Here is a 26,510-nt window from a genome sequence, read left to right as displayed (position 1 = left end):
TACAAATCAATGCCTGCTTTATTTATCAATTTGTTTTTCCCGTTGATTTATTTTGAAGCTCTCATCCAATGGAAAATGAAGAGAAAGACATAAATGGGGCCATTACTGTTTTTCTTGGAGGTGGGAAACATCAGCCACAATCTTTTAGAATAAGCATGCACCCAAGTATGCCCAAGGGCCAGGATTAAGGTCTCTTCATCCACATGAAGTCCTATCCTTGATGACCCCCACATAGGAACCACAGAGCCAGTCTCTCGACCCTGGAATGGAGCTTTCGGGACAGTAGGAACCCAAAAAGGCAGTGTTCCAGGGAACTTGGTAGAAAACAAGATTAGATCCAGATCCTGGGATTCGGACCTCCTCATCTTTCACACCAGACATCTTGCTGCTGAATTAAAATGGATTCTTGTCATAGATAAAGACGTCTGAAGAGAGTGAGATCTCCTCATTCAGGTTTTGGTCTCACTGGGATACATAGGAAATGTATGATTTGACCCTGAGTGTCCCAAGAGGTTGCTGTCCGACAAAGTGCTCTGTGGCCACAGTCTGTGGATACCACAATTACGACGTCTTTCTGGTGAGACTTCAGGTTTGGGCAGCTCTCCCAGCTGCTTGCGATTCTCTTCCAGGGTTTACCCAAAGTCTCTTTTGTGACTTGCCCTCTTTTACTTCTTCTGTTTTACAACAAGGCTGTCACTGCACAGAACCAGAGAAAGACACAAACAAGAGAGGAATGAGTCAAATCATGTCACATTATGCACCACATGACACAGTCAAGGAACCCACAAATTCATTATTTAAATAAAGAGAACAAACAGGGTTTGGTAAGGTAATGCAATATTTTGACATTTACAATTCGTGAGGTATAGCCAACTGACTGACTGGGCCTTACAGCAGCCCCAGTAATGACTGCTTTACAAGGAAGATAGAAATAATTCTTTGGGACCTTCCTATGAGAGCTGAGTGGCACATATTATTGATACGCAGTCTTACAAGCTAGAATCACGGCATCAGGCTCAAGTAGTATAATATTAGGTTTTTAGCCTGTATCCCCAAACCCATAGATGTGATAGGGGTCTCTTGAGGGAACACAAGTTCACCAATTCTTCGGCACACTTTAAGACTTACTATAACTAAGACACATGCATGCTGCCTGGATCGATTTCCAAATGAAAGGGACCTATGGTAGCACTGAACCAAAGTGTCCATTCCCTCCAGAGGGATAACATCTGTTCTTCCATGCACAATACCAGACATTCATGTAATACTGGGGCAACAGATGTTGCAAATCAGCAAATGTTCGGGTCAAGGTTTTGTGCCTTTTTGTAAAGCAGTCTGTCTGCCTGATTTAACAAGAGTGCCCCAAATAACTTTTCTGATTATGTTTAAAAGCCATCTGGTTTGATTTAAAATCAGGTCTCATGAATACAACTTATTTGTTGCCCGTTAACTTAAACACACACCATCAACTTTATTCGGTTTTTACAAGAGAACCATAAAAGTCAATCAACACCTTAAAAAAATACTCCATCAAATAATTTAGCATGAAGAATACATAACACAGAGTTAAATAGCAAATACTTTTGATGGATCCATAATAAAAATAATCTATGGTAGATTCCACACAAGTTTGAAGACTTGGCTGTTTAATCTGTCATTTCCTCTCTCGTTTTTTCCCTTTCTTACCTAGCTGGCGCCGGGAAACCCCTCTGGGTAGCTGTGCGCCCTCTAAATTTAAATAATAAATAAAATATGCAAATTTTCTGTAACAATGACCACATCGGTCAGAGTTCACCCACAGTGAAGGGCTTTAGTCTTCTCGGAAGGCTTCGGGGACCATTGGGTTTAGTACTGTGTTTACTTTAATTCATTCACAAAAAGGAAGCTTGTTTCCGGTTCAGGGAAGGCATGGCTTGGCAGTTCGGGCTGGACTGTTCCCATGAGGCAGAGGGTCAGACTGATTTGCATATGGCCATGTCTGAACTGGGGTGGCAGAGTGGGCTAAAGAACGGTGATGGATCAAACCCAGATCTGCTGACTGGGTGTTAGTGTTTGATTGGTTCTGATGCTCCATCCAACACCACCCCCTTTTGTACTGCATTTAATGTTTTGCCAGTACTCTCTTAACTGTGAAGGTAAGGCAACACAACTCTGTGGTTGGGAATCCTGAAGTCAAGTTCCCTGCACAAAAAAAAAAATCTGTCCTTAAAATCAAGTCCCCTAAAAACCCAAAGATCAAATCTAGAAAAGCGGCCTCCAAGTCCTGCAGCATATATAAATGTTTGATATAAGACTTTATAGTCCAGTTGAGCAAGCTAGTCAGTATGGAAATCTTCATCCAGCAGAACAAAGTTTTGGGGTGAGAACACTACAGGACACATCTGGTCTCAGGAAAAAGTGAGAAGGTGCTAGCACCCATCATGATCTACCCTCCACCTCCAAAAATATTTACCGTTAGAGATTTGTATCTCAAAAAAGTACTTGCAGTGAAGATTACCAGTTGGTGGGAGAACCCAAGGGACAGTGGGCAACACCCACTGGATTCACCATTAGCACTGTTAACTGGAGTGCTGGGCCTGGAATTGATTGTGACCTTGCACATCAGTGTCTCCAAAACTGAAAGACTTAGGGTGAAGAGGAATCTCTGGAATTTTTTCTGAGATTGGATGAGGACAGATACATGCCACAGGGATTTCTGGTAGGTCGGGATGGGGTAGACTCACCAATGGTACAGTCATGTAAAGAGTTTCATCTTCTTATTTCTGGGGAGATAGGGGCCGGCTGAGATGCAGGGTTCTTACGACCCATAGGAAGAGGGAAGATCTCCAACACTAGCCTTCCCTCAGCTGGGCCTTGTGACTCATTTTAACATCTACAGAGAGTTTTGTTTCTCCCCCTCCCCCACATCCAACCCCTTCCACCCCCTGGGGTGTCATGGCACCAAATCCTGTTTATTCAAGGCTCAAAGAAAAGAGGGCTTTTATTGGCTCTTCAGAAAAACAGAGGTAATTGGAATTAGAATGGCCAGCAAGAGTTTGTTCCAACGAGTTGTTGCCTTAGCCGAACAAGTAAGTTCACTCTGAAAAACAATAGGAGGACCACAAAGTGGGTCAATGAGGCAGAGTAATGGGCTAGGAAGGAAGCAAAAGCCCTGAATTTATGGCAGATACAAAACACTTGAATGGAAAACTGCTCTGTGCGCAATATACATGTTCATGAACATAATTACTTTTTTCAACCAGAGGACTGAAGTTCTGCTGGGTGGGACTTAATGAAGGTGTGAAAGTTAAAACCTAGAAGCAGGTGAGCAACCAAGTTCTGAAGGATTTTGAGGCAAGAATTCAGGTATTCAAGGTAGGGCCAAATAGAGGTTGTTACTATTCAACAGGCAGCGACTGCAGCTTGGTGTTAATCCTCTCCGAACACCAATGTTAACCTTGCATGTCGCAGGCCTTTTTAGGTCCCGCCTACTAGACAGTACAAGACCTATTGTGGGGTTTACCAAAAAACGTACAGTGAACAGAGAGCACGACCATTAAGTACCATTGGTTCACATGGTCGTCACTCATTTGACTGCTTCTTATTCGATGGTTTGTCTTCCCCCTCTGCCCATTACTCCCCTGCAGCATGTCCTCTTTACCATCCTTTCATTGGGTGGCTTGGATTTTTCCATTGCCCACATTTATGGAACTACACTTCTTTTACCACTCCATGAGAATGAGTTTTCTAGTGCTCTCCCTCTAACACCCGCTGCCACTTGTGCATCCTGTGTTACTCGCACCCATAAGAACTGCTCACATCCAATTCTGCTCCTCAACCGTCACATGTGCTCCATGTTGCTTTCTCCCTCATGTGCCCCTCCTTACACCCCCCACAACTTTATTTTTATTTTATCCCTTGGACTCAATCCGCCGCCGCTACTCCTCCTCTCCCCACCGTCGCAGGCATTTCACTTTTTTTTGTGTACTTTTTTGGGAGAGTCTAGAAGCTGACATTTGCTGCTGAGACCTTGGCTACATCAAAAGTGCATTTGCAAACTAAACATTTTAACCAATCAAAATGGCATATGCCATGTTAAATTGGTTAATAAAAATAAAAGGAAAATGACACTTGTGTCATTCTGTGGGTGCATACACGTGTGGTGACCGGCAATAATGGCCACATAATGGCTTTTCTTCTTTTTTTGCAGTGTGGCAAACTGTTGACTCAGGTAATCTGCCTAAAAAGCAAGAGTTACTGCATTTGGTCAATGCTTGTTTAATTCTATTATTATTTTGACCTAATGCTTGACTGGAGTACCTTCTGTTTATTCGCCATTTTTTCTTTCTTTAAATCTCAACCCGCCCCTTTTCAAATGCATTACTGGTTTCAGTACCAATAACTCTTAATGCACCATTCCTTAGTCTAAGTAAAGCATGACTTGGAGATGGTGGTGGCCTACCAAAGAAACAAAAAATGATTACCTTTACTTCCGCTGAAAAAGGCAGAGTCTAATAGTAACATTTCCTGTCCCTTTTTTGCAGGATTGTCATCGGTTTCAACTGCTTCCAATATCTTTACTCCACTGGAATTTGTTTTCTTTAGGAAATAGTCCCATAACTGTCAAAGAAACGCTTGGTGCAATAACTGTAACCCCCCCCCCCCCCCTAGCGTACAGAACAGGAATCTCAGATGGAGATGTAAAGATTAAAGTACAATACAGAGACCGTCATCAGAAGAATCTGGGAGTATAACAAAAACTGCAGACTTACCTTCCTCTGTAGCGACAAGCAGTTTCAGGAGGCGATGGTTGAGAAGGAAGAAAGAAAAGACATTAATGACACGTTATGGTATGATCAACACTTTCCCTGAATACTGTGCAAAAGACCTGTAATATAAACACAACTGATTTTTACTGGTAAGGATTTCGGTTCATTGACAGCGGTGTGTGGAGTCACAACATTAAGACAGTAGGGGTGTTGTAAATCAGAACGGAGGTGTATTCCCAGTGTTGTGTAGCCTCTACAGCCATGCCCGTGGATGCTCAAAGTCAGGATTAAAGTGCATTGGGAAAGCCTTGTGTCAGTGGGAGGTTGTATACTTTCACTGAAGATCCACAAACCCACTCGTCTGCTAGGCTTTGTGCAAACCAGCCCCTTTCTTCTGGCCTCTTATAATCCATATTATTCTGTCTGTGCACACAGTCCCCAAATTTCCTGGCTCCTCTCCACAGCGCCTAAACACACAACTCCCTTTCCTGCATCACTTGCTGAAATACTGCACCAGCAGCATCTCTAGACTGTCTGTAAGGTTAAATGGTGAGACATTTGGATGCCAAGGGACCCACACTGCACCCCTGCAACTACGTTAGGGTTCTCGTTGCCCACTGTGTCTCTGTTATGGGAGTGATCCATAGTCTGATGGCACGCCAGACCTTTCTGATAAAACTCCCAAAACCAGCAGGGTGTTTGTGGCATGCCCCCAGCACACATATATTCAGCCACACAAAAGCCCAGTGGGAAGATAACTATGTCGCAGCCTGAAGCAGAAATGCTTTCCACCAGCGTTATTTGACTGCACACTGTTCATGGTATTTCAAACTGTGATGACCTACACTGAGGGTAAAGTAATAAGTCCAACATCTGCTGCCTGCATTTGATGGCTTGCTGGTCAATCTATACAAGCAGTGATTGCTGCATTAGCTGGAGGATGAAAGAACACAGACACTGGTGAAATATTAATACGGTACTGCCCTCTCTTATGCACCACGCCCACTGGTGACATGACAAGACTCTCCATAAAGGTCTTCTTAAGTACACTAAAAGAGTACATTCTGGTTGTCAAGAACCACCCGCCACCAATTCTTACGTCACACAGTTATTGATGCAGTAGTTCAGACTGTCGAAGGAGTGGGTCTACTCAATATGCCTCTACACGCTTCCTTTTTGGTCTTTTTCAAGAGAAGAGGTGGTGATGGAGAATGAGGCAGCAGGATTAACTGTGCATAGAGAGACGCAGCAGGTTTCTCCAAACCAAATGTAGAGTTGCCAAAAGCACCCCATGAAATGATTTGACACTGCTCCACTCTCCTACATATACACTCAAACAATGTGGGTAGTTTTGCCTCCCAGGCTATAAACTCTACAAGCTGCAATTCATAGCAGTTTTGACAATCAAGCAAAGAAATGCAATATTACTTAAATCCTTCAAGTAACTGAAAGTTTTTGGCTTCGCCAAAGTAGAACACTTGTTGGTACTTATTTATATTACTTTTATAAGCAGTTTGCTCCAGTCTGTCTGTTAAATGAACTTCGTCCACAGAAAGAACTTGGAACCATGCTCTACTCCGACAGGCAAGGTGGTGTGGCTGTTTCACCTCTCACTGTATAAAACTGCTCCACAAAGACCTCGACTTTCCACGTCAAAGCAAGGCACTAGGAATTCTGATTAATTAAGGCGAAGACCATATAGCCCCGCCTCCTCAGACAGATCACCTTTTGCTGGCCAATATGTTTTTTTCATGCACACTGCAACTTGTTCTGGTCCCTGAAACTCATCTTAACCATCCAGGACTCCCTTCTGCTAAGCATCCATCTAGTCTCTTCTCCCCAGTAGCACCTCACCTAGCGAAACTGTCCTCCTGAAGGTTCAATACAAGGCTGTTGGAGCTCAGGTACACACTGTTTTGTGATGCTGCGATCTGTGGAGAAGACGAGGGGGAAAAAAAAAAAGATTAAGATCACATACAAGAGGAATACAGGTGGAGTTCAACTTAAAGGAAAGCAAGAGTAAAAGACTAATGGAGGGGAGAAGGCATGAAACAGAAGGTAAAAAGGAGGGAGGGATTACAAAAAGTGTGAGAATGAAGGGGGATGAAAAAAAAAAAGCAGAGAAGCCATAGAGAACAAGTGAACAAAGACGAGGAGAGGAAAGAAGACAAAGATAGTGGAAAGAATGAGGAATATAATACAATCAATGGAGATAATACACAAGAAGAAAAGCCCTTAGTATTAAAGGCAAAACCACAGGTGTTTGCAAAAACAGCAGAAGATTTTTTTTTTGTCTATTCAATAGGTCACATAGTGGTCTGCCTTTCCTGCGTCGGGGAGAAAAGGTGTTATTTCATAATGAGGAATCCTCGTCTGAAAAGGATAGGGAGAACACTGCATCAACTTCCAGGAAGGATGCTCGAGGGGAGGGTGGAACTTAATGTTATTAGCCAGTGCAATCAGACCCTGACTAGAACACTTTCGGTGTGGCATCAAATGGTTTTCAACCTCAATATGGAAGCATTCACTTTATCACTGAGAAGGGTTAGTTTTATTGGGTCTCTTTGGAGCTCTCCAGTGTCTAAAGAGGGAACTAGCTACCCTATATCCGTTGATCCTTCAATTCAAGAGGTGGTGGTGTGGTGGTGGTGGTGGTGGTGGTGGGGTGGCGTGGGGGTGGATTTTCTAATGCACGGAGAGGTGGGGGGTTTAGTGTTTTATCAAACTAAAAAACAATAAAAGTACATGCAAGATAAAAAGCTCTGCACTTTCAAAACAGAAATTCATTAAACATATATTATAGTTTTAACTTCTGTTTCTATAGCATTTTTATTCTCAGACTTCAAATGGAAAATCTAGAATACAATTCTTAGCACCCAATCAAGACATAGAACACCCTTTTTTTAAAACGTGCCCTGCAAAATTTGATTTTAGTTTGACAATATCTTGGCGGCTTTGTTAAATCAGGCTTTATCCTGGGGTCTGACTATCCCTTGCTAGCACCAGGCTTCTTTTACTAGCCCCTCCATGCTTTAAAACCCTTTACACCAGTCAAACAAACCCCTCGATCTAATTACCAATCCCTCCTTTCTACTGATGCTCATGAACGCACACAAGTCCCTTTCCTTCATGGCACACCCCTTACCGTTTTTGCGATAGACTGGGCAGCACGGATCCTACGCAGTTTTAGATACCCAGGATTTTTGCTGAGGGCCTCACCGATGTGACAAGAAACATAGGTCAAAGAAAAACAACCACTAGTGCTGGAGCACACCCCCCTCCAAATTTCCAGCAAAGATCATGGTGGAACACTTATCTGACACTTAGAGGACTTTCCAGCCTGTGAGGCAACCCATCATGTGGGCAGAAAGATCAGATATATCATAGTTGTCCAGAGTATAGACGTCACATCCACTATGAAGTGCTGTAGAGCATGGCCTAGTTACTTGCATTGAAGGTCCAAGCAGAAACTGCAAGACTTGACCCCAGGAGCAAGCATGGAAACACATTCAACATTCAGTAGCCTGGAACAATGTTTTGCTACTCAAGGTGCCCCAACTGAGGTATTTCAGTTTGTGTTGTCCCCCTTCTGCTGCACTGAACATAAACATGCAACTAAATCTCTGAAGTACACCATCTTATCTTTTATGACAGTGCTTTAAATCCAGCCAGTAGAAAATGCCAAAATGAAGTTCCAAGTCAACATGTGGGGAGACCCTGGTGCAAAAAGTTCAACTGCATTAAGGATTTCAAATACGTAAACTTACGGCTCACTCTAGGACAATCTGAATGGATATTAAGACAGACTAGTAGCTAACCCAAGTGGGGTGGACCCAGGTGAAACAGTTACCAAAGGTCAAACCCCCCCTCCCTTTGCAAAAGTTCAAATACACATCACGCAGTCTGAGGAGGCTCAAACAAGTTCCATGCCCTGTGGGTTTCGTCCAGCCATCAGATTACCAAAGACTGCTCATTTCCCTGCATATCAAAGATTTATCAATGATCTTGGCTTTTCACAGCACAACCTCTGAACCCCAATGACTGATTCTCCTTTTCCATCTGGAATGTATACGCTGGAGACCAAGGAGCCAGCCCAAGACTTTGGGGTGGCTCCACTGGACTAGTGCGTGGTGCTTTGCACCCTGCTCTTGATCTGCTCTGAATGCAGAAGCATTTGATCTTTTACCGGCTCCCACTTTAGAGACTGAGCATCGTCATCTGGAGTTATGGTTGTGCAGCATAGCCAGACCATTAGTAAAACAGGGATCACCTTCGCCTTAGATTCATCACTTGGCCAGTACAGGTTCCGGAGCTGGGGGGAAGGAGGAAACCTGGCTCACACTTCAACCCACCCATATCTTGAGGGTCCAGCATTAACATGCATGCTCCGTTGGTATCATATGCCTCCTTCAACACGATATTGGTTCTCTGGAAAGGATATCATTTTAGCAGAGGCTGCCTCGCCTTCAGCCTGCACGATCTTCTGCTTCTGATCCTGCTTGGCCTTCTCCACCAGGAACTGGGCCCGCTGCGCCTCCTGCTGGGCTGGAGTAAGAGGCAAAAGCAGGGGTTGTGAGGGTGGGAGAAGCAAAAGGTAAAGCAAAGTAGCGCAGGGAAAGATCACAGAGAAAAAAGAAAATCCGCAGCACAACGAGAGGGAAGAAGTGAAATAAAAAGTGGGAGGGACATAGGAAGAGGTTGAGGGGTAACAAATGGGAAGTGGAAAATGGTGCAAGGAAAGTTGAAAAAATAAGCAAATTGATCAAGTGAGAAATCCGGGGTACGGGTGTTGGGTATAGGAGTGGAAGACAGATGAGATAAAGGGAGAGAGAAAGGGAAGGACATTTAAGAATAAGAGTCGGGGATTGAGAATAAGCAGGGGGACAGAAGAGCAAGAGTGGAGGAAGGAGTAGTAGTAAGAAGGGACAAAAGGCGAAAGATAGGCACAATGGGAAAGTGAGAGGAGTAGGTGAGAATTAGAAATGGAGCAAAGGTGGAAGGAGTTGGAAGGAAGGGAAGAAGTGGATGGTACAGGTAGAAGGTACCAAAGGAGGGAATGAGGGAGAAGGGAGTGAAGAAGAGATATGAAACAAAGTAGGGAAAACATGAAGTGAAGCCAGAAAAGGTAGTGAGGAGAAATAGGAATGGAGAGGCAAAGAAAAAGATGAAAATGGGAGCAAGGGAAAGTAGGCAAAGGAAAGACCAGACAGAAGATAAACAAAGGGACACACGGAGAAAAAGGGGCACAAGGGGTGGAAAATTAAAGCATGACGTAAAATACAGAGGAAAAAAAGGGATGAGGCCGTAATGGTAGTACGAGTCAAAGGAGAGAGGGAGGATGACAGAAGGGAAGAGGGTAGGCAATAGGGAGTAAAAGTGAGGTAAACTGCGATGATGATAGAGGAACATGGGACATTCCGAGAAAGGGATTGGTAGAATGAATGGGGAAGGTACGATGGAAAGCAAAAGTTAAGACAATAGTGATAGAGGAAAAAAAAAGAAAAAGAGAATGGCGTCATGAAAAGTAACAAAATCAGGGTAGTGTGATGGCAGAAAGAAATAAAGGGTTGAAACAGAGGGAGATACGAAGAGTTTAGAGCAGTCCCATTAACTTCCCGCTAATAGCAATTTTGTTATGGTGAAGACCGGTTTTGGCAGAGACACCCAGAAAATTCATCAGGGGAGTGAGAGCTGCTAATCAGAGGCTTCAAAGACACTTTACCGTGGAGAACTCTCTTTAATCCCACCCCATGCACCTTAGGATTTGGCACTTACCCACTTGCTTGGACTCAATAGCAGCGGTGTATTCCCGGCTGAAGCTCAGCTCTGTGATGGCCACATCATCCACAATGAGGCTGAAGTCCCGAGCACGCTCTGCCAGCTCCCGCCGAATCAGAAGCGAAACCTGGGGCCGAAGGAGCAGAGGGCCTTAATGCAAGAGAAAGATTCACCATATGGATGATCTGCCCTATGCCCACTTGCACCGCCACCCCTCTCCTCCGCTTCACTCTCTCCTTCGCTACACTCCATAGACGCACCCAGAAACAATGGAATAGTCGTCATGGGCGCATGTACTGAAAGAGCCACTTTAGAAACATGCCCACTGTGCCCATATGAAAAGGTCAACAGGACACTGCCTTGTTGGAAAATTCCATTGCAGTATGGAGTGGGGAGGGCACTATTTTTTCCAGACCATCATGTAGACTCCCCGGTCTCCAACAGCGCTCCCAGGCTCCATCTCTAGGTTTACAGTGGGCCCCAGCCCTGCAGCACACACCTGAGCTCGCTGGGTGATGAGCTGAGAGGCATTGAATTTTGCCACCACACTTTTCAGCACCTCGTTGACAATAGATGGCAAGACACGCTCTTCATAGTCCAGTCCTAGGCGCTGGTATAGGGTTGGGAGCTCGGCAGCAATGGGACGGGAGAGGACACGAAGGGTGATGTTCACCATTTGCAGGTCTGCAAACAAACAAATACAATCCACTATAAAAGTTCCCACAACCAGGATTGCGGACACGACCCTTTCTTTCACTCCCTCCCAGATCTACAGTGGCAGATTTCTTTTGGCTGGGACAATATAGAAAAACAAAACTAGTCAAACATGAGCAATATGAGAAGAATCGGAAAAGGTTTGGACAGATAGTGAAACAACTCAATATGTGTGACTTGCAGCACTTGTGATATGCACTACAACTGTGACATAGCACTAATCAAGAAACGTCTTTCAACAATTTCAGAATCTCAACCGATATGTTCCAACCACCTGGCATATCCGCACTTCTAATCAGACTTTCATTTTTTAATTATTCAACGAACCAAAGCATTGCGACTCAAAATGGGCGTAGGGTTCAAGCTTTGTGAATAAGGCCTTACAATGCTCTTTGCTAGTGGCTTTAAATTAGAACTCTTTAGGAAGGCCCTACTCACAAGAGTTGACAACCAGCAAATAGAATTGCGGGAATTATTACTTCCCATAAGATTGAGACCATGTGACATCCAGTCCCTTCTTTACAAAGGGACTGGATGTCCCTTTGTAAAGAAGTCTTAAATTAAGTTGCCCTAACAGGCAGCAAGACGGCTTGACAACGGTACTTGCTGTACCGGGGCTCCGGTTAAGAGAATATATAAAGAGGCGAGAACCGCACCTTGCCAGCAGTGTTGACGTCTTTATTTAGGTTAGGCATTCAGAGTTCCTGTGCCCCTTAGACCAAATAGAGGTACTCATCTGAGCAGTAATGAATGATACAAGCCTTCCACTAACAAGTACCACTCCTCAGTATGTATTATCCCCCTGTGCAGGCCTTGGTGAGTGAATGTGCGGAGATATTTGCACCACCCCCAGAGTAGATCAACTCATTTGATTACGATTCCAGTCGATAAATAAGACGTGCCTCTGACACCTTTCTCCCAGTGTCACTCCCAGCACTACTAATTTCAGTATTTGAATACATCGCTTACCTCAGATGATGATAACAAGCAACTACGTTTTGCAGAAGAGAAGCAGAGCCTACCCTTCACCCTGGTTTAGTTAAATGAGCTGGTCTTTCTCATGTGCTTCGCTTCACAGTTTAATGGTAGTTTCCTTTTGCATGGATGCCCCGAGACACCGAGAGATCATTAGCACTCGCACGCACAACAGTTGTTTGTTCCAAGGATAAGTCTTGAAACCTCGTGAAGGAACAAGCATGCGATGGTCTGTGCTCCCAGGTTAGAAAGGTGTTTGTAGCGCTGAAAGGACATGCTGTACAAGTCCTTGCGGCGCTGAAAAGATGTGCATTCCTGCATGGATCTGGGCATCATCCATGCAGAGGGGCCGGTCTTTTAAGGATTGTTTTGAGAGCACTGCAGTGGTTCGTAGAGGTGGTACCATGGGTATTGTAGTTGGAAGAGCTGACAATGCATGCAGGCTGCTTTGCAAGGTGGCGACTAGGCCAAGGAGGACAGTTTATGCCGCCTGCCTATGTTTGGCCACTACACATAAACAAGCATTGGCATAGCCAATAGGTCTCACCTTTGGGACCTTATAAGTGTTTAGCCATGCAACAGTTGCATAACTAAATACTTATAAGGTCCCAAAAGCGAGACCTATTGGCTATGCAAAACTATGTCCTACGATTGCCCTGTAGCCCGGACTAAGCCAGAAATAGTAGTTCCTGCTTTTATTGATGTAACTTCAATATCTGCAGGCAGCAAGTTAAGCTTTGCTCAGTTGCTGAAGTCCAATATTAAGCTAGAAGATTAAGATCAAACCGTTAATAGTGTTCAGCAGAGAACAAAGAGACACTTTCAAAGTGGTCACCCATCCTTCATACCATCCACCAGATCACTCACCAACAGGCTAGGGAAATAAAAATAGGTGGCTGTGAAGCATGCGCCTGCTTTCCAAGGAACTCCAATTTGTTCTGTAAGAACCGTACTTCTGAAGAAAGCCCTTTGCTCTTACACCATCGTTTTGGTTAGTCCAATTTATAAATAAAACTAAGTGCAGTTTAACTGGCACCAAAGCAATATATTGGCTGTTACTGAATACAAGAGACTGAATGATTACTAGCTAACAAGCATTATGATGATCAGTCTTTGCTAGACAATCCTAGCAGTGGTATTAAGCAGACAGAACTAGCATACGGTCAGTTTCAGGGTGGATTTTTTGTGTGTTCATGATTGCCTCCCAAAATTCGGCACTCACCTTTGGACCCAGTCGGTGAGGATATTTTTCTCGGTTTTGCTCGGATGTCGTAAATGATGGGGTATTGAATCCAAGGAATTCTAGACAGATAAGAGACAGGTGACTAACAATGAATAAAGAGAATGTCACAAATAACCACAAAGGTTGAATTCCCCCCCTGCCTCGGAAAAGAAATCCCTTAACCTGGCTGCATGATTATGGGGCAGCAGTGCGTCTTAGGGAAGACGCACATGATTGAATAAACATGGATAAAGAATTCAACCCAACCTAGAAGCCTGGGATTCCATGATAAATGGCCATGTAAGATTTACGTGCACAAACCATGTCGTAAGAGACTACTGAAGCTGCAAATTCATGAGAAAAAGCCATGGACGGGAGAACATGGAGAATTTACTTCTGAATCACCCCAGTGAAGCCGCTACTCAGGGGCATGGTGGCGATTTTGAGTGGCCTCAGAGTAAGATTTCAATGCAAGCATAGGATCTCCACCACCGTCACTTAACCAACAGAGAGCCCAATGAGGTGCCAGTAACATACCGGACATGCAGTCCCTCCGAAAGGATTGTGTCTGGCTGAACTCCTCCAATCCGACTAAAGAAGATAGCCCTATGTCCTCCTTCCACTGCATCAAGAAACAGAAAAAAAATGTAAATGGTGACACGGGATACAGCAACTAAAATTTGCCCACAGGGTCTGCATGTGCCCTTCCCTACAAAATGTATTCATCATTTGAACATTTTTCATGAAAATGAATTTTTCATACAAATCTTGAATTTTCAATGGGTTTGAAGATATAACTCAAGAAAGCATCCTCCTAACCTTGGAACAATGACTCCTTGATGGTGTAGGCTACGGCCCCTGCCCCCAGTAAAAGTTTCAAGGCTGTGCCCATCCCCCGTGGGCCGGCAGGAAGGCGGCCTGCAAAGTCTTTAAGGTTTTGTGCCATGCTGCTACACCTAAAAATAAAACACAAGATTACATATCAGATCTGATTAAACGGTACGAGAATCCTATGTAGTAGGGCTGACATAATGCAAGCAACAATTAGGGATCAAATAAGAGAAGAGAGAGAAAAAAGTGCCTGCACTTCAAATGAGACGGACTGGGCAAATTGCATTTCAGCACACCAGGCCCAGGCTCAGTGCTAAATACAGAGTTTTATAGTACATTTACCTTGAACAGGTGCACGAGGAAACATTTGGTGACCTAGAGAGACCCTCTTCAAAAAATAATATTTAAATAAAAGGAAGATGTACAGATTACTTACAGATAAACAAGAGAATAGTAAGCTATATTAAAACAAAACAAAAACAAATTGATAAAATGTATAGAGCATCTTGGTGAGAGGGTTTTGCTGGTTGGTAGTATATCCCAAACCTTGTCCATGCTGCTAATCTACAATGTTTTTTTAACAATATCAACATTTTTATCGGATTTTGTCTGAATCTGCTAAATTGTCTTAGGCAGCACTGGGACATAACTATATATAGTTTGTAGTATGATGAAAAGAAATGGAATTAAAGACAAAAAAACAGACTCAATAAAATTTAGCTGTTCGCAAAAAAAATAAAAAATGCTTTTTTTCCATTTAATACGTTCATTTGGAAAAAAAGTTGTGAACATTCAACAACCCACAGATCAAGTCCCATCTCAAACTTCAACTAGGAATCTGCTACTAAATAACAGTTGCTCAAAAATGAATGAGCCTTAGTTTGAATAGAGTGGGGGTAGATCAGATTAAAATCTTTTTAAAAAGAATCAAATTTACATGTTTTTGCAGGCAGCTAACCGTATTGCCAGAAGCATTGAACATTCCCTACTGAAACTATAACCGATCTTTTTAGGATGAGTTTACTCCCAAGGATTAGAGAGGATACAAAATCATCATGCTCCCCAATCTGTACGCCACATTTGTTAGTGTGAAATATGAACTCTTAAACAGTTCCAGTAACAGTCTTAAAATGGGTGAGGACATTTATGTCAAACTGACGACAATGTGTACAATTGGGTCCTTTTCAATCATTAGACAAAGTTAGATTATGGGCTTGCACTGTCAACATTATTTAATCTCTTCACAGGCCTCGACAAGTCCGAAAAAATTTACTAGCACTGCCGGTCTAGTGAGTTGGATAATCCACTCTACTTAACTGCAATGTGCTTGACCCATAAACTGTTCCAAATTGTGTGATCCTAGGCAAATATTTTATTTAATCAGGTCGCCTTTTTCTTGATTATTAAATATGAGAGCACCTTCAAATATGTGAATTCAGCATGTCTGTTGTACAAAAACTCTTATGTTTAATTAAATATACTTACCTGTTGCACAATGAAAAATATATCCCACATAAAAGGTACTCATGATCCTTCATTTGCCTCATCAATAGGATTGACATCAGGGCGGGGGACAGGAATGTTATTAAGGTCATGTTAAAAAAAATTAACTTTCAATAGCTATATTAATAAAGAATAATGTGGTGGTGCACTGTCATTTACAGACAGCACATTTCAATTGAAATGGCCACAAACTTTCCCACTGATTAAAACTCTATAGCTTGTAAACAAAGGAGAATTTGGGGGGCCAGCAAACGGTTATCATTTGCACATCACCAAGTAAAGTGTTTCATTAACTATGCACTTAAAGAACTTGAACACTGATAAAAGGAAAGTGTTCGGATTTGTTTTGATACACTTAAAATATTTGTACAGTTCATATACAACGTATTTAAATGTTTTTAGAAACAAAACTGACATCCTATAGCCTTTATTTGCAGTGAGAACGACTGTCATACAGTTCACTTTTCTTTCTCTGACTGGAAAGTTAGAGGATTTTGTAAACAGAATCTCCTGGATAAAATAAGGAACAATGTGTAAGAAGACATAAGCTGACATCTGAGCTCCGTCTTTGAACGTGCAGCAAATGTGACAAGATTTAAATTTGTCTTTATTGTTTTCACCTTTTTATTTATAAGAACACAAGTTCCCTGTCAGCTTGAGTCTCCCACTAGACTGGGCCAGTGATCCCTAAAAATGGCTCACCCTGATAACATCCGACTTTAATAGCGAGTGGGCGAGAAGATTGAGGCCTGCTTCAATAACTTCTCATTTTAAAAACAATTCCCAAAAAAGTTTGTAATAAGAATATTAGGTAGATAACACAGATTATATTTGTGTGTCAAATGACCCAAAGATAATTTTCTAACCTCAAAGGTTTAGATTAACCAACCCACTGGATTGTGAGTGTACGCAATATGTCCCAGACTTTCTGCAGGTCACAATGTACTACACTGGTTACATGTGGCTGAACTGTTCACTTTTCGGATCTTGTACCAAATGCACAAATATATAATATAGCCACAAAAAACATCCAATAGCATCTGGTGAGGTACTGCCCAACCAGAACCCTATGGCCAGAATACCTGAAAATGACAAGCGGGGTGGGCAGGAAACGGGTGTCTGGACCAATACAATCAGCGATGGAAAGGGGAACACAGATGCTCTGTATTTGGTCCAAGGGTCAGCTATGAAAAATAATGAAAATAACAGAAACTCATTGATGGGGTTAAGACACCTAGTCATAACTTTCCCTTTCATAAAATTAATAGCAATTTGCTGTAAGAGATAGCTTCCACACAGCTAAGTTTCATTATTTAGACTATATCCAGGAACCAGCATAAGTGTCTTAGTATAACTTTATTTGTAGTAGTCCCCCTGTGGATGAAGGATTTCCAGACTTCTACACTGAGAGCCACTTCTGCTCAAGGAAAATCATTGTTGTCTACTAACATTTTATCACAGTACAATAGTGACCATATTTGTTAATAATTAGGCCTGGCCGGTAAATTCCTTTCCGCTTGCTGAATTCGGGTAATCTTGTGTTCCACGGAGAACGCGGAATTGCCAAAAATTCCGCGATCCGTGGCTTCGCTGAATTTTTTGCTTGTTCGTGCTTTCAAAATGCGTGTTCGCAAGATATTTCACCCCGAGCACGCAAACAGCGTTCGCGAACAGGAAAAAGCATCGCGAATGGGCGGAAAAAGCAATTCCGCGTGTTTGCTGACCTTTGCGTGCTCGCGGAGATTTTTTACCATTTCGTGGAGCTTTGCGTAGCACGACTACGCAAATTCCGCCCACCCCTATAATACACTAGTGACCACATGAATACTTAATGAGTAGTTCCCAACAGAAATGTCTCGACCAGTGCAAGCAGTATGCACCTTCTGGCACAAAATACATAACAACAATAATAAGTCTCCCTAGCTCAGCTAGAATTAAGATTCAATATCAGCTTTACATGCGCTTTAGAAATGCAGCAGTTGCGTTTTCATCAGCGTATCAGCTTCTGAAAATGAAACATTTTTCTATCAAATACATTTCCCATCTTAGCCAAGCAAACTACATTTGCCAAGTTTGTTTTCTGAACCTAACCCCATTTTTGCTTTCAAAACATCAATTTCATTTTTAGTAAACACAGTGTGTAAACATTGAATTGCTATTTTAATACAGTGCTCACATCTACAATACTTCACATCGAAAGAACCTGCTTCAAATGTACAGGTGCTATGCTCACATACTATGGATTCTCACCATAATGCCTAGTAGTAGAATCCCATTCCATGGATGCCCCCCATAATGCCAAGGACGACTGAAGTGTATCATTAATGCTTTTCATTATACTAGATGCACCACTGTGCATAACAGCCAGGATACTCACAATATGTCAGTCATAGACATTACTACAAATTATCAGACGGGTGCAGTTTCTCAAACAGGAAGGAGACCATAGCAACTTATTCAGGGGGTCTGGTGTGAAGGATCCCGGGCAAGAGTGGTGAGGGGGGGGTTTGAATAATCAGATCAAAGTGCCCTCACACACCTAGTAGGGTGTCATGCTTCTTCATAGGGTGCTCCTCGTTGGGCTGGCGCTGCAATGCCAGATGGGCCCCTCAGTGGGGGCTCTTTGGCGGAGATCCTTTGATCTTAAAGCTGTATTGTGCATGCAAGTGAGGGGATGTAAGTTTAGGGTGTAGCACAGGTGGTTAAAAGAGTCTAAGGGACCCCCATAAGATTATAATGGGGTGGTGGTTCCCATGACACATAACAAAAACAGGTGAGCTATTGTGAGTTTTAATGTACTGTGATAGCTTCAAAAAGTGTTAAGTGAGTTCAACGTGTTTCATGCCAGGAGGGTCAGTGGCATTCATCAGCACCAAGTGAAAACGTACCCTATTAGACAATGGGATCCAGAAAGTAATGCAGGGCCTCCACTTAAATAGGTTAATACTGCAACTACAATACAAATGATCTCTGCCAAAGAGCCCAAACTGAGGGGCCCGTTGGGAACAGCAGCACCGGCCCAACGAGGAGCGCCCTATGATGAAGCATGACCTCCTACTGGGTGTGTGATGGCACTTTGATTTGATAAATCAGATCCACCCTTACCCGGGATCCTTCGGAGCAGACCTCCCGAATAAGTTGCTTGGGTCTCCCTCCTGTTTGAGGAACGGCAACCAGTCTGATAATTTACTGTTCACTAAGGAGCATGGGTGTTGGACCTTTTTAAAGATTTGCTCCTTGTCCCCACATCTCCTTGATTATTGATAAGACATTATTACGCCGGATGTAGCCACAATTGGGTCAGTCATGGCCACAATATTGTATTGTAATTGCATTTATATAGCGCTTACTACCCCCGACAAGGCGTCAAAGCGTTTTTTCGGCAAGTATCCTGCTACTCTGGGACCCATAAAGGATTAGTGTTGAATTAGTATAGTGAAATATGAAAGTAATTTCAGTGGTGGATAGGTTAGTCAGTTATTTGGATTCGGAAGGATAGAAGAGGAAAAAAGGTTTGTATTTATATAGCGCTTGTTACCCCTTATGGGGTGTTGAATGCTTTTTTTGGTGAATAGCATGCTGCTCCTGAAACCCATAAGGGATTAGTGGTAAATTTGTATGGTGAAATATGAAAATAATTTAAGTGGTAGATATGTCAGTTATTTTGAGTGAGAAGGATAGCGGAGGGATAGAAGGGGAAGAAAGGTTTGCATTCATATAGCACCTGTTACCCCTGATGGGTGTTGAAGCACTTTTCTGGCGAGTAGCACGCTACTCCGGAACCCATAATGGATTAGTGTTGAAAATAAGTATAGTGAAATATGAAGTAATTTGAGTGGTGGGTATGTTATTCAGTTATTTGGATAGAGAAGGGTTGTCAGCGGGATAGAGGAGGGGGAAGAGGTTTGTATTTATATAGCGCTTGCTACCCCTGATGGGGTTTAGAAGTGCTTTTTTGGTGAGTAGCACACTACTCTGGAACCCATAAGGATTAGTGTTGAATTAGTATAGTGAAGTATGAAAGTAATTTGAGTGGTGGATATGTTAGTCAGTTATTTGGATTGAGAAGGGTCGGGGAGGGATAGAAAAGGGAAAAGGTTTGCATTTATATAGCGCTTGTAACCCTGATGGGGTGTTGAAGTGCTTTATTGGCGAGTAGCACGCTACTCTGGAACCCATAAAGGATTAGTGGTGAATTAGTATAGTGGAATATAAAATTTGAGAAGTGAACATGTTAGTCTGTTATTTTGATTGAAAAGGATAGTGGAGGGATAGAAGAGTGAAGCATTTAGATATTTATTTTTTTGGAGGTCATAGCAGTAGAAGGAGGGTTTTGGATGAGTAAAAAGGGGTTGTGGAGAGGAAGACTCAGAGGGAACATTTTTAGAAAGGTTTGTTTTGGGGGATCGGTATAGTAAAAGAGGTGTCAGATGATGCAAGGAGGGGTAGAGTAGGGGAGAGTCTAGAAAGGGTTATTTTGGGGGTCATAGTAGTGGTATGGGGTTTGGGATTAATGAGAGTGTCAATGAAGGCTGTCAGTATGCACAACCAGACCAAGAGTGCCCAAAATATGTTGAGGAGGACAATTATTATATTATGCCTGGGCCACTATGCCAGGAACAGACAATTGTGATGTATATTTTGATGGTCCTCAACAGCACATGTAGTTTTCAAGAATCAACCATGTTTATCAGTTTATCACTGAGAGACAATGCGAAACAGGTGCAGACGGACACATAAATGTGCACACATGTATGTTATAGGTATCTCCAAGTCTGGCATGCCCCCCAAACACACCTCACGTCAAAATATGCCCTCCCACAGGCCTCCCCATTGGAAGATAGGATACTTGACGGCAATTTGCCAGAAAAGACCATCTCATTAATATACAAAAAACGAATCAATAACATGGAGGATCCACTGCAGTCACAAAGAAAAATGGGAGAGATGGCCTTCAGCTTGATGAGGAAGACTGGCGAGAGGCAGTCTCCTCCCCAAGGGTGGTGGCGATTCAGGCACGACTGCGGATAGTCCAACTCAAAATTTGTGTATGTCGATGGACCCAGATTGGTGCGCATGGGTAGAACAGAGAGTGGGGAGCGCAGACGTAGTTGTGGTAGGGAAGGCACCTTTTCCACATTCTAAGGGGGTGTTAATACATACAGACTTATTGGGCTGCATTACACCGTACTCTCAGCGATGTCCTAACGTTAGAAATACGACCTGAAGCGCGAAGGTGCCTATTAAACATTTGGGAACCGACTGACCTTAACTCTTATACTAAACAATGGGTAACATTAGCAGTAATGCTCGCAAAAAGAAATATAGCACAGAATTGGGGAGCTCATCAGTCACCTACGATCGGAAAGTAGAGGGAGGACGTGGATTAGTGCATGTTCCGCGAAAATTCAGTCTATATAGCCAGAGGATGTCCCGGGAAATGGAACAGGGTCTGGGGGCCATGGAACTCTTACAGGGGGGACATCTGCACCTCGCCGATACCACCAGGGGATGACGGACACCTTACACCCCCCTAAGTGTAGTATAATTTGTATTGTATGCAGGAACTTCGGTGTACTAATTCAGATGTGTAAAGTGTATGTGGTCTCCTATTTGTGACATAATTTCACTTATACGTCGATGATGCTTAATAAATAGAATTATGAAAAAAATGTGCACACATGTATACATAGACACACAGATTCATGCACAATGCAGCTCAGAAGTAGATCTCAGCTCAAGATCAATCCCCATTTCTCCTCAGCTCCTGCGCTGATCATGCACCCAACTCACACTCAGCATATGTTTGCTGTGCTGAGCAAGTTAATTTGAGGACATTTTCAAAACCGTATATTTAAATAAAATGTGTATGTGTCTGTAATGCATGGTTTGGGGCAGGGGTCATGATCCTCCAGCGCAGCTTTCGTTCCTTAGTTGCTGACTACGTTGGTAATCGGAGCTCTGCATGTGACTGCACAGCAAGTGTAGGGTGCATGTGCTCATTTAGTCCAAAGTGTATATTTTCAATGTGGAGTCCACCAACAACTTCTTGGTGTATGCACATTCAAGTGTATTGCGTGCACATATACTCTGGTTGCAAGTGTGCAATTCAGCACCACATGCTGTGTATATACACACAGTATGTTTAATAGTTGTCTGCACAGCTGACTCACATAGTACGGGAATTGGCCTGGGAGTTATGTGCGTGCCAAATGCTGATATTTGTTGGCCAGAGGTAACCTGGCTGCAGCTTGTAGACTGTGCAGCACTTTCTATGACGTGCAAACCAACCATTAGCAGGCACACTGATGGTTATCAGGAAAAGGCTGCTTCAACTACAGGGCCCTTCTCATTTAGGATAGGTACTGCACTCCCACCCTTTACCCCACCACCTATCAAATGACAGGGTTAAGCAGCCAGTCTCAGCAAAAGTCCTAATCCAATTTCTAAAGAAGTCCTGTTTCCTCTGTCCCCACGTCAGTGTCTAGGTCTCCTCCCTCCTGCATTAGGAACGTCAGCAATACTCTGACTGTGAGGAAACAACCTCATCCTGGGCACATGGACAGACCAGGGGCTACCAAAAAGGAAACCAAAGGACTCCATAACAGGGCTTGAAAAATCCACTTGCATTGTCAAGCAAGATGTAATAAGGACAAGCTATTTGTAGGGACTACTCGCCCTTTCTGGCGAGTTGAAAATGCTCCAACTTCAGTCACAGAACCAAAAGTAAATGTAGGATGACAAACTGACTTTTGACCTCTGTCTCTGAAAGCGGAGCAAATGTGACAAGATAAGATTTAAAGGCATCTTTATTGCTCATAAAATGAAATATGCTGTGCTGCAGAAACATAAATTGGATTAGGTAACAGAGAATAAAGCTAACAGCCCACTGGCGATATGTTCTCAGGTACTACCAAAAATCTCCTGCTTATTGAGTATGTAAAACAACCTTTAATGCAGAACAGAGAGACAGATTAAATTAACACATTTCCTAAAAAAGACATCTGCGCCACCTTCCCATGGGCAGAGTAAAGACCTTGTACCAAGCTTGTCCTACTCCAGAGTATGGTATAAAGGACTGCCATAGGCTAGGCACACAGAAGGCTTGAGCTCTTAATGTTTAGATCTGCACAACTGTACTCACATGTTTATGCTCTCTGCCCCAGACTCAAAGCACTATAAAATGTTGCTGCTTTCTACAATGTTACATCTTCAGGTTCTTGTTATTTCGGAATGTCTGCTTCTAAGATACTCTTAAAACCCTACATGAAAAATGTACCTTGACTTACAACTTCAGATTAATTCCTCTTCTTTCTTCAGAGTGACCCCCGTCCTTACCTTCCATTCTCTGCAAGCCTTCTATTTCTTAATATAGGTTACTCTCTGCTTCATGCTGGTCTGCCTTAATCCCTATTGTGGTAGCTAGACAAATTATTTTTTTCCTCATTTTGTAGATCGCAACGTCTCCTTCTTTAAGACTCTATTCCTACAACCTATCATTAATGATCACACCTTACTGGTATTAAGAAACTGGAGCAAATGCATGGAATTTTTTTTTCTTTCTTGAGAGCACCGGGCTAATCCCAACAATAGCCACTAGATTAACCACTAATCTCGTGGTCCCAACTAGGTGCTACTCCCCGTAAAGCGTGTTAGCCACTCGTCGGGGGTAAAAGTTGCATTATAAATTAATTACCATACAATACATTTCCTAATGGGAGTGGGAGGTCAATGAATCCTCTGAAAAAGAGGTTTTTTAAGCAATGTTGGTTATCGACTAATACTATTGGTCAAGTAGGTGTTAAAAAGTACCATTTCCCACACTTCTCATACATTTTCCATCACAGTCATCTTTTAAGCCCTGCCAATTCCCCACAATGTACTCAAAAATCTTTTGGCAGACAATGCTTCTCTGGTCCCACCCCCGCCCGGTACCTTAGCAACTAGACAACCAAAACCCTTTCTCCAGATCATGAAAAGTTCACGGGTTTGTTATTTCAACACATAGGATAACGTTGGGCTCTGCCAGTAAAAAAGCGAACATTGTCATGGCTGTTAGGTGCATTCGGCAAATTAGTATTTTAAAAGGTAAAGTTTAAAATAAAACTTAAAAAATAGCCTACACGTAATAACCCGCCTCCCAATATAAGAAACACTTTACCTTCTACCTTCTTCTGCCCTCCGTCTGGCCTCACATGAGGGAGAAGGACACCGGAAGTCAATTTCTTACACCATGACCCGCAGGAAGTGTCTGACTATTTTCACAGTGGTGTACCACAGCCACCCGGAAGTTATTCTATCAATCAGGAACTGTTTCCCAATCCCATCGCTGGACCGTACCTTCTGCAAATAGAGTCATATAAATAATTACAGACTGAGCTTAAACACCTATGCTTGACGATTACCCACCTTGCATTAGTAAGCGGAAAGATTTTCTTTAAACTCCTCCTGTATAAACAGTAACGCCTCCTATCTTGCACTCCGAAATTAGAGACGGGACTGCTTTCTTAAGCCAATTCAGCCTGGTTTCAAGATGGCGGCGTGAGCGGTTCAAGAGAGGCGTGGTCAGAACCGGAAGCAGGACATTTGAAGTCCTACTACCTTCTTTCTGGTCTTTCCTTTACTAATATGGCGGCTCCTGGTTTTCATGCACGTGAGCCAACTGCGGGAAAACGCCGCCGCCAGGAACAGGACGGGGACGATGGGGACGATGAAAAGCGGGGTGTGGAACCATGGAAACAGCGTCGACTCCCTGGGGGAGCGGGAGTCTCTCGCCGCAGGCTACTGGTGGTGCTGGAGGGGGCTAGTCTGGAGAGCGTTAAGGTAATGCACAGTTGCATCAAGCCAACCCCCGCTACAGCTTTAAATGACTCTGGTTGTGGATCGAGACTGGTAACGACATAGCCGCAAGTTTATAGCTGCGAAGGTTTCAAGGTTGCTTATGTGTGACATTTTCTTAGTTTCAAAGCACTTATCAGTGACATTCAACGAGTATGAATGACACTTTTTCGCGACCAAAAACATGCAGTGATGCCCATGGAAACAGACAAACTGTAGTGAGTAACGAGGCACTGAAGCTGTGAACAAATTGAGGTGGGTTTATTAACACCGAAGGCCCACGATTTGAGCAACGAGAAACTCGAACTCCGCAGCATGTGCTTTCAAACCTAATAAGCAACAGTCTCCACCCTAACCTCAGCGCCAGGTGCAGCTGACCCACAAGTAACCAAGAGATCTCTGTCACAAAAGCAGCACCAGCTATGCACATAAAATACAGTTCTGTAAATGCTGATACAGTTACGTTGTAGCAGGCATATTAACCCTAACCCTCTGTGCTCCTTTATGGTGAGATTCAAAACTGCCAGTAGAAATAACTCAGACCTTTTTTTCCAGCAGGAACATTTGTCAGGTTTCTCAGTAAATTTACTCTATATACAACCGATAAATAATTAAATGCTATCCAGGAGATCGCTTCGCCAGAGCACAACTATAATCTTGACGGGTATAGATATTTGGAGGAAGCAGAGAGCAGTAAAATAATTGCACTGTTTGCATTTAAAAAAATGTTATGACTTTGGAAACTCAAAACCAAGGTTCTCATAATGTTACAACATGTCCTGATTACATGGCCTACGTAACAGAAATGCTCAATAGTTAAGCCTACTGTAGTTTCCCCGTGATGATCGATTGGCTTCCCTTAACAATGTCCTAAGAAATACATACAGATGGCACGGATTTTCTACTCAAGTCAGTCAATTTCACTCCGGAATTAGGTGCTCAATGAAACATTAAGGACTAGTGATTTGATTTGGAAAGAAGTGTGTAATGAGTCTAAGGTATTCCTTTATCAATGTGATAAAAGTCTGAGCTTCACTAATAGTTGAAAGCGAAAGGCATTTCACCTTAATTTCACCACCGAATGCCAATTTGTTACCAATAACTCATAAAACAACATGAAGAATGTTTTCATTTAAATGATTCACCATGTAAAATACTTGGAAAATTATATTTTTTCATGTTGGTAGTTGCTACAAATGTATTCCTGATCAATTGTCTTGTATTTTAGTCTTTGAAGCCCATGCACTTGCGTGGTGATGTTTACTTAAAATGTTTACATTATCCCTGGACGCATAGGGAAAGGATGTCTGATCTGGCAGAAGAGACAGTCCCACACTAAAGGCGAAGAGATCTATCCCCGAGTTATGGGAGAGCGTGGTTTCGGAGAGATGCCTGTCTCCTGGGAAACGCTAATTCAGAACATAGAAAAAATATTTTTAAAATATCGTTTTGAGCAAACATGTTTTGGCACTATGTAGTGTGGAACTTTAACAAAGGCTCTCTTGTTTTGTCCATGCAGTTCCCTCGAGGACGTAGTCTTACTTTGCCAGTGCATGAAGGAAAAGGAAGTGTATCCATTTGCATAGCGCTATACCCTGTTGGAGGCCATCCTGCCCATTCTAGTAACAATCATTTTAAATGTCAGCAGCAGATTATTAATTTAATTTGTTACTTACTGGAGTCTCCAAGAGTCTGTCGGTCTCTGACTGCCTGGGCTGGGCGGCGCAGCAGCACAAGTCGAGGTCAGGACTAGGAGATGAGCCAGGTGGTCGGTTCTCGAACACTGGCTTCCTCCTGTATAACTCGAGGCCATGCAGGGCACGTGGCACAACAGAAATTAATTCCTGTGTTCCTGGGGGCTCGGCCAGCGTGGACGAAGTTGAACATCCTGCCACACCATA

The 26,510-nt window shown here is 43.0% G+C and overlaps 2 protein-coding genes across 6 annotated transcripts in view; one reads left to right on the top strand and one right to left on the bottom strand.

Moving 5' to 3' along the window:
- PHB2 (prohibitin 2) lies at positions 1-26,510 on the bottom strand. Of its 5 annotated transcripts, XM_085619895.1 has the most exons (11): positions 23,933-24,010; positions 16,854-16,955; positions 14,257-14,393; positions 13,975-14,059; positions 13,438-13,517; positions 11,026-11,210; positions 10,524-10,653; positions 9,190-9,293; positions 7,894-7,971; positions 6,598-6,679; positions 1-696 (listed from the first exon to the last, which is right to left on the bottom strand). In XM_085619895.1, the coding sequence occupies exons 3-10, from the start codon at positions 14,381-14,383 to the stop codon at positions 6,599-6,601; spliced, it is 870 nt and encodes a 289-aa protein (XP_085476021.1). In that variant the 5' UTR covers positions 14,384-14,393; positions 16,854-16,955; positions 23,933-24,010; the 3' UTR covers positions 1-696; position 6,598. The 5 variants fall into 5 exon arrangements, with proteins under 5 accessions (XP_085476021.1, XP_085476018.1, XP_085476022.1 ...); XM_085619892.1 differs by lacking the exons at positions 16,854-16,955; positions 23,933-24,010 and adding an exon at positions 26,286-26,510; XM_085619896.1 differs by lacking the exons at positions 16,854-16,955; positions 23,933-24,010 and adding an exon at positions 24,181-24,300.
- EMG1 (EMG1 N1-specific pseudouridine methyltransferase) overlaps positions 24,068-26,510 on the top strand; it is a 38,872-nt gene continuing 36,429 nt past the window's right edge. Inside the window, exon 1 of the mRNA XM_085619898.1 lies at positions 24,068-24,594. Within this exon, the coding sequence (XP_085476024.1) occupies positions 24,400-24,594 (195 nt within the window). The 5' untranslated portion in view covers positions 24,068-24,399. The remainder of the gene's footprint in view (positions 24,595-26,510) is intronic.

Source organism: Triturus cristatus, chromosome 7, assembly GCF_964204655.1.
Source record: "Triturus cristatus chromosome 7, aTriCri1.1, whole genome shotgun sequence".
Taxonomy (NCBI): Eukaryota; Metazoa; Chordata; class Amphibia; order Caudata; family Salamandridae; genus Triturus; species Triturus cristatus.
The sequence above is the reverse complement of the archived record's forward strand: the minus strand, read 5'-3'. Positions and strand labels throughout refer to the sequence as shown.

What these genes read in the sequence shown, in the direction of transcription:
- PHB2 (XM_085619892.1), bottom strand. Translation starts at nt 26,422, where the DNA reads ATGGCCTCGAGTTATACAGGAGGAAGCCAGTGTTCGAGAACCGACCAC. An exon ending in ACAGACTCTTGGAGACTCCA is followed by an intron (nt 14,394 to 26,285) that starts GTAAGTAACAAA and finishes TTTTATTTTTAG; the next exon opens with GTGTAGCAGCATGGCACAAA. An exon ending in TATTGAGTCCAAGCAAGTGG is followed by an intron (nt 9,294 to 10,523) that starts GTAAGTGCCAAA and finishes CTCTTACTCCAG; the next exon opens with CCCAGCAGGAGGCGCAGCGG.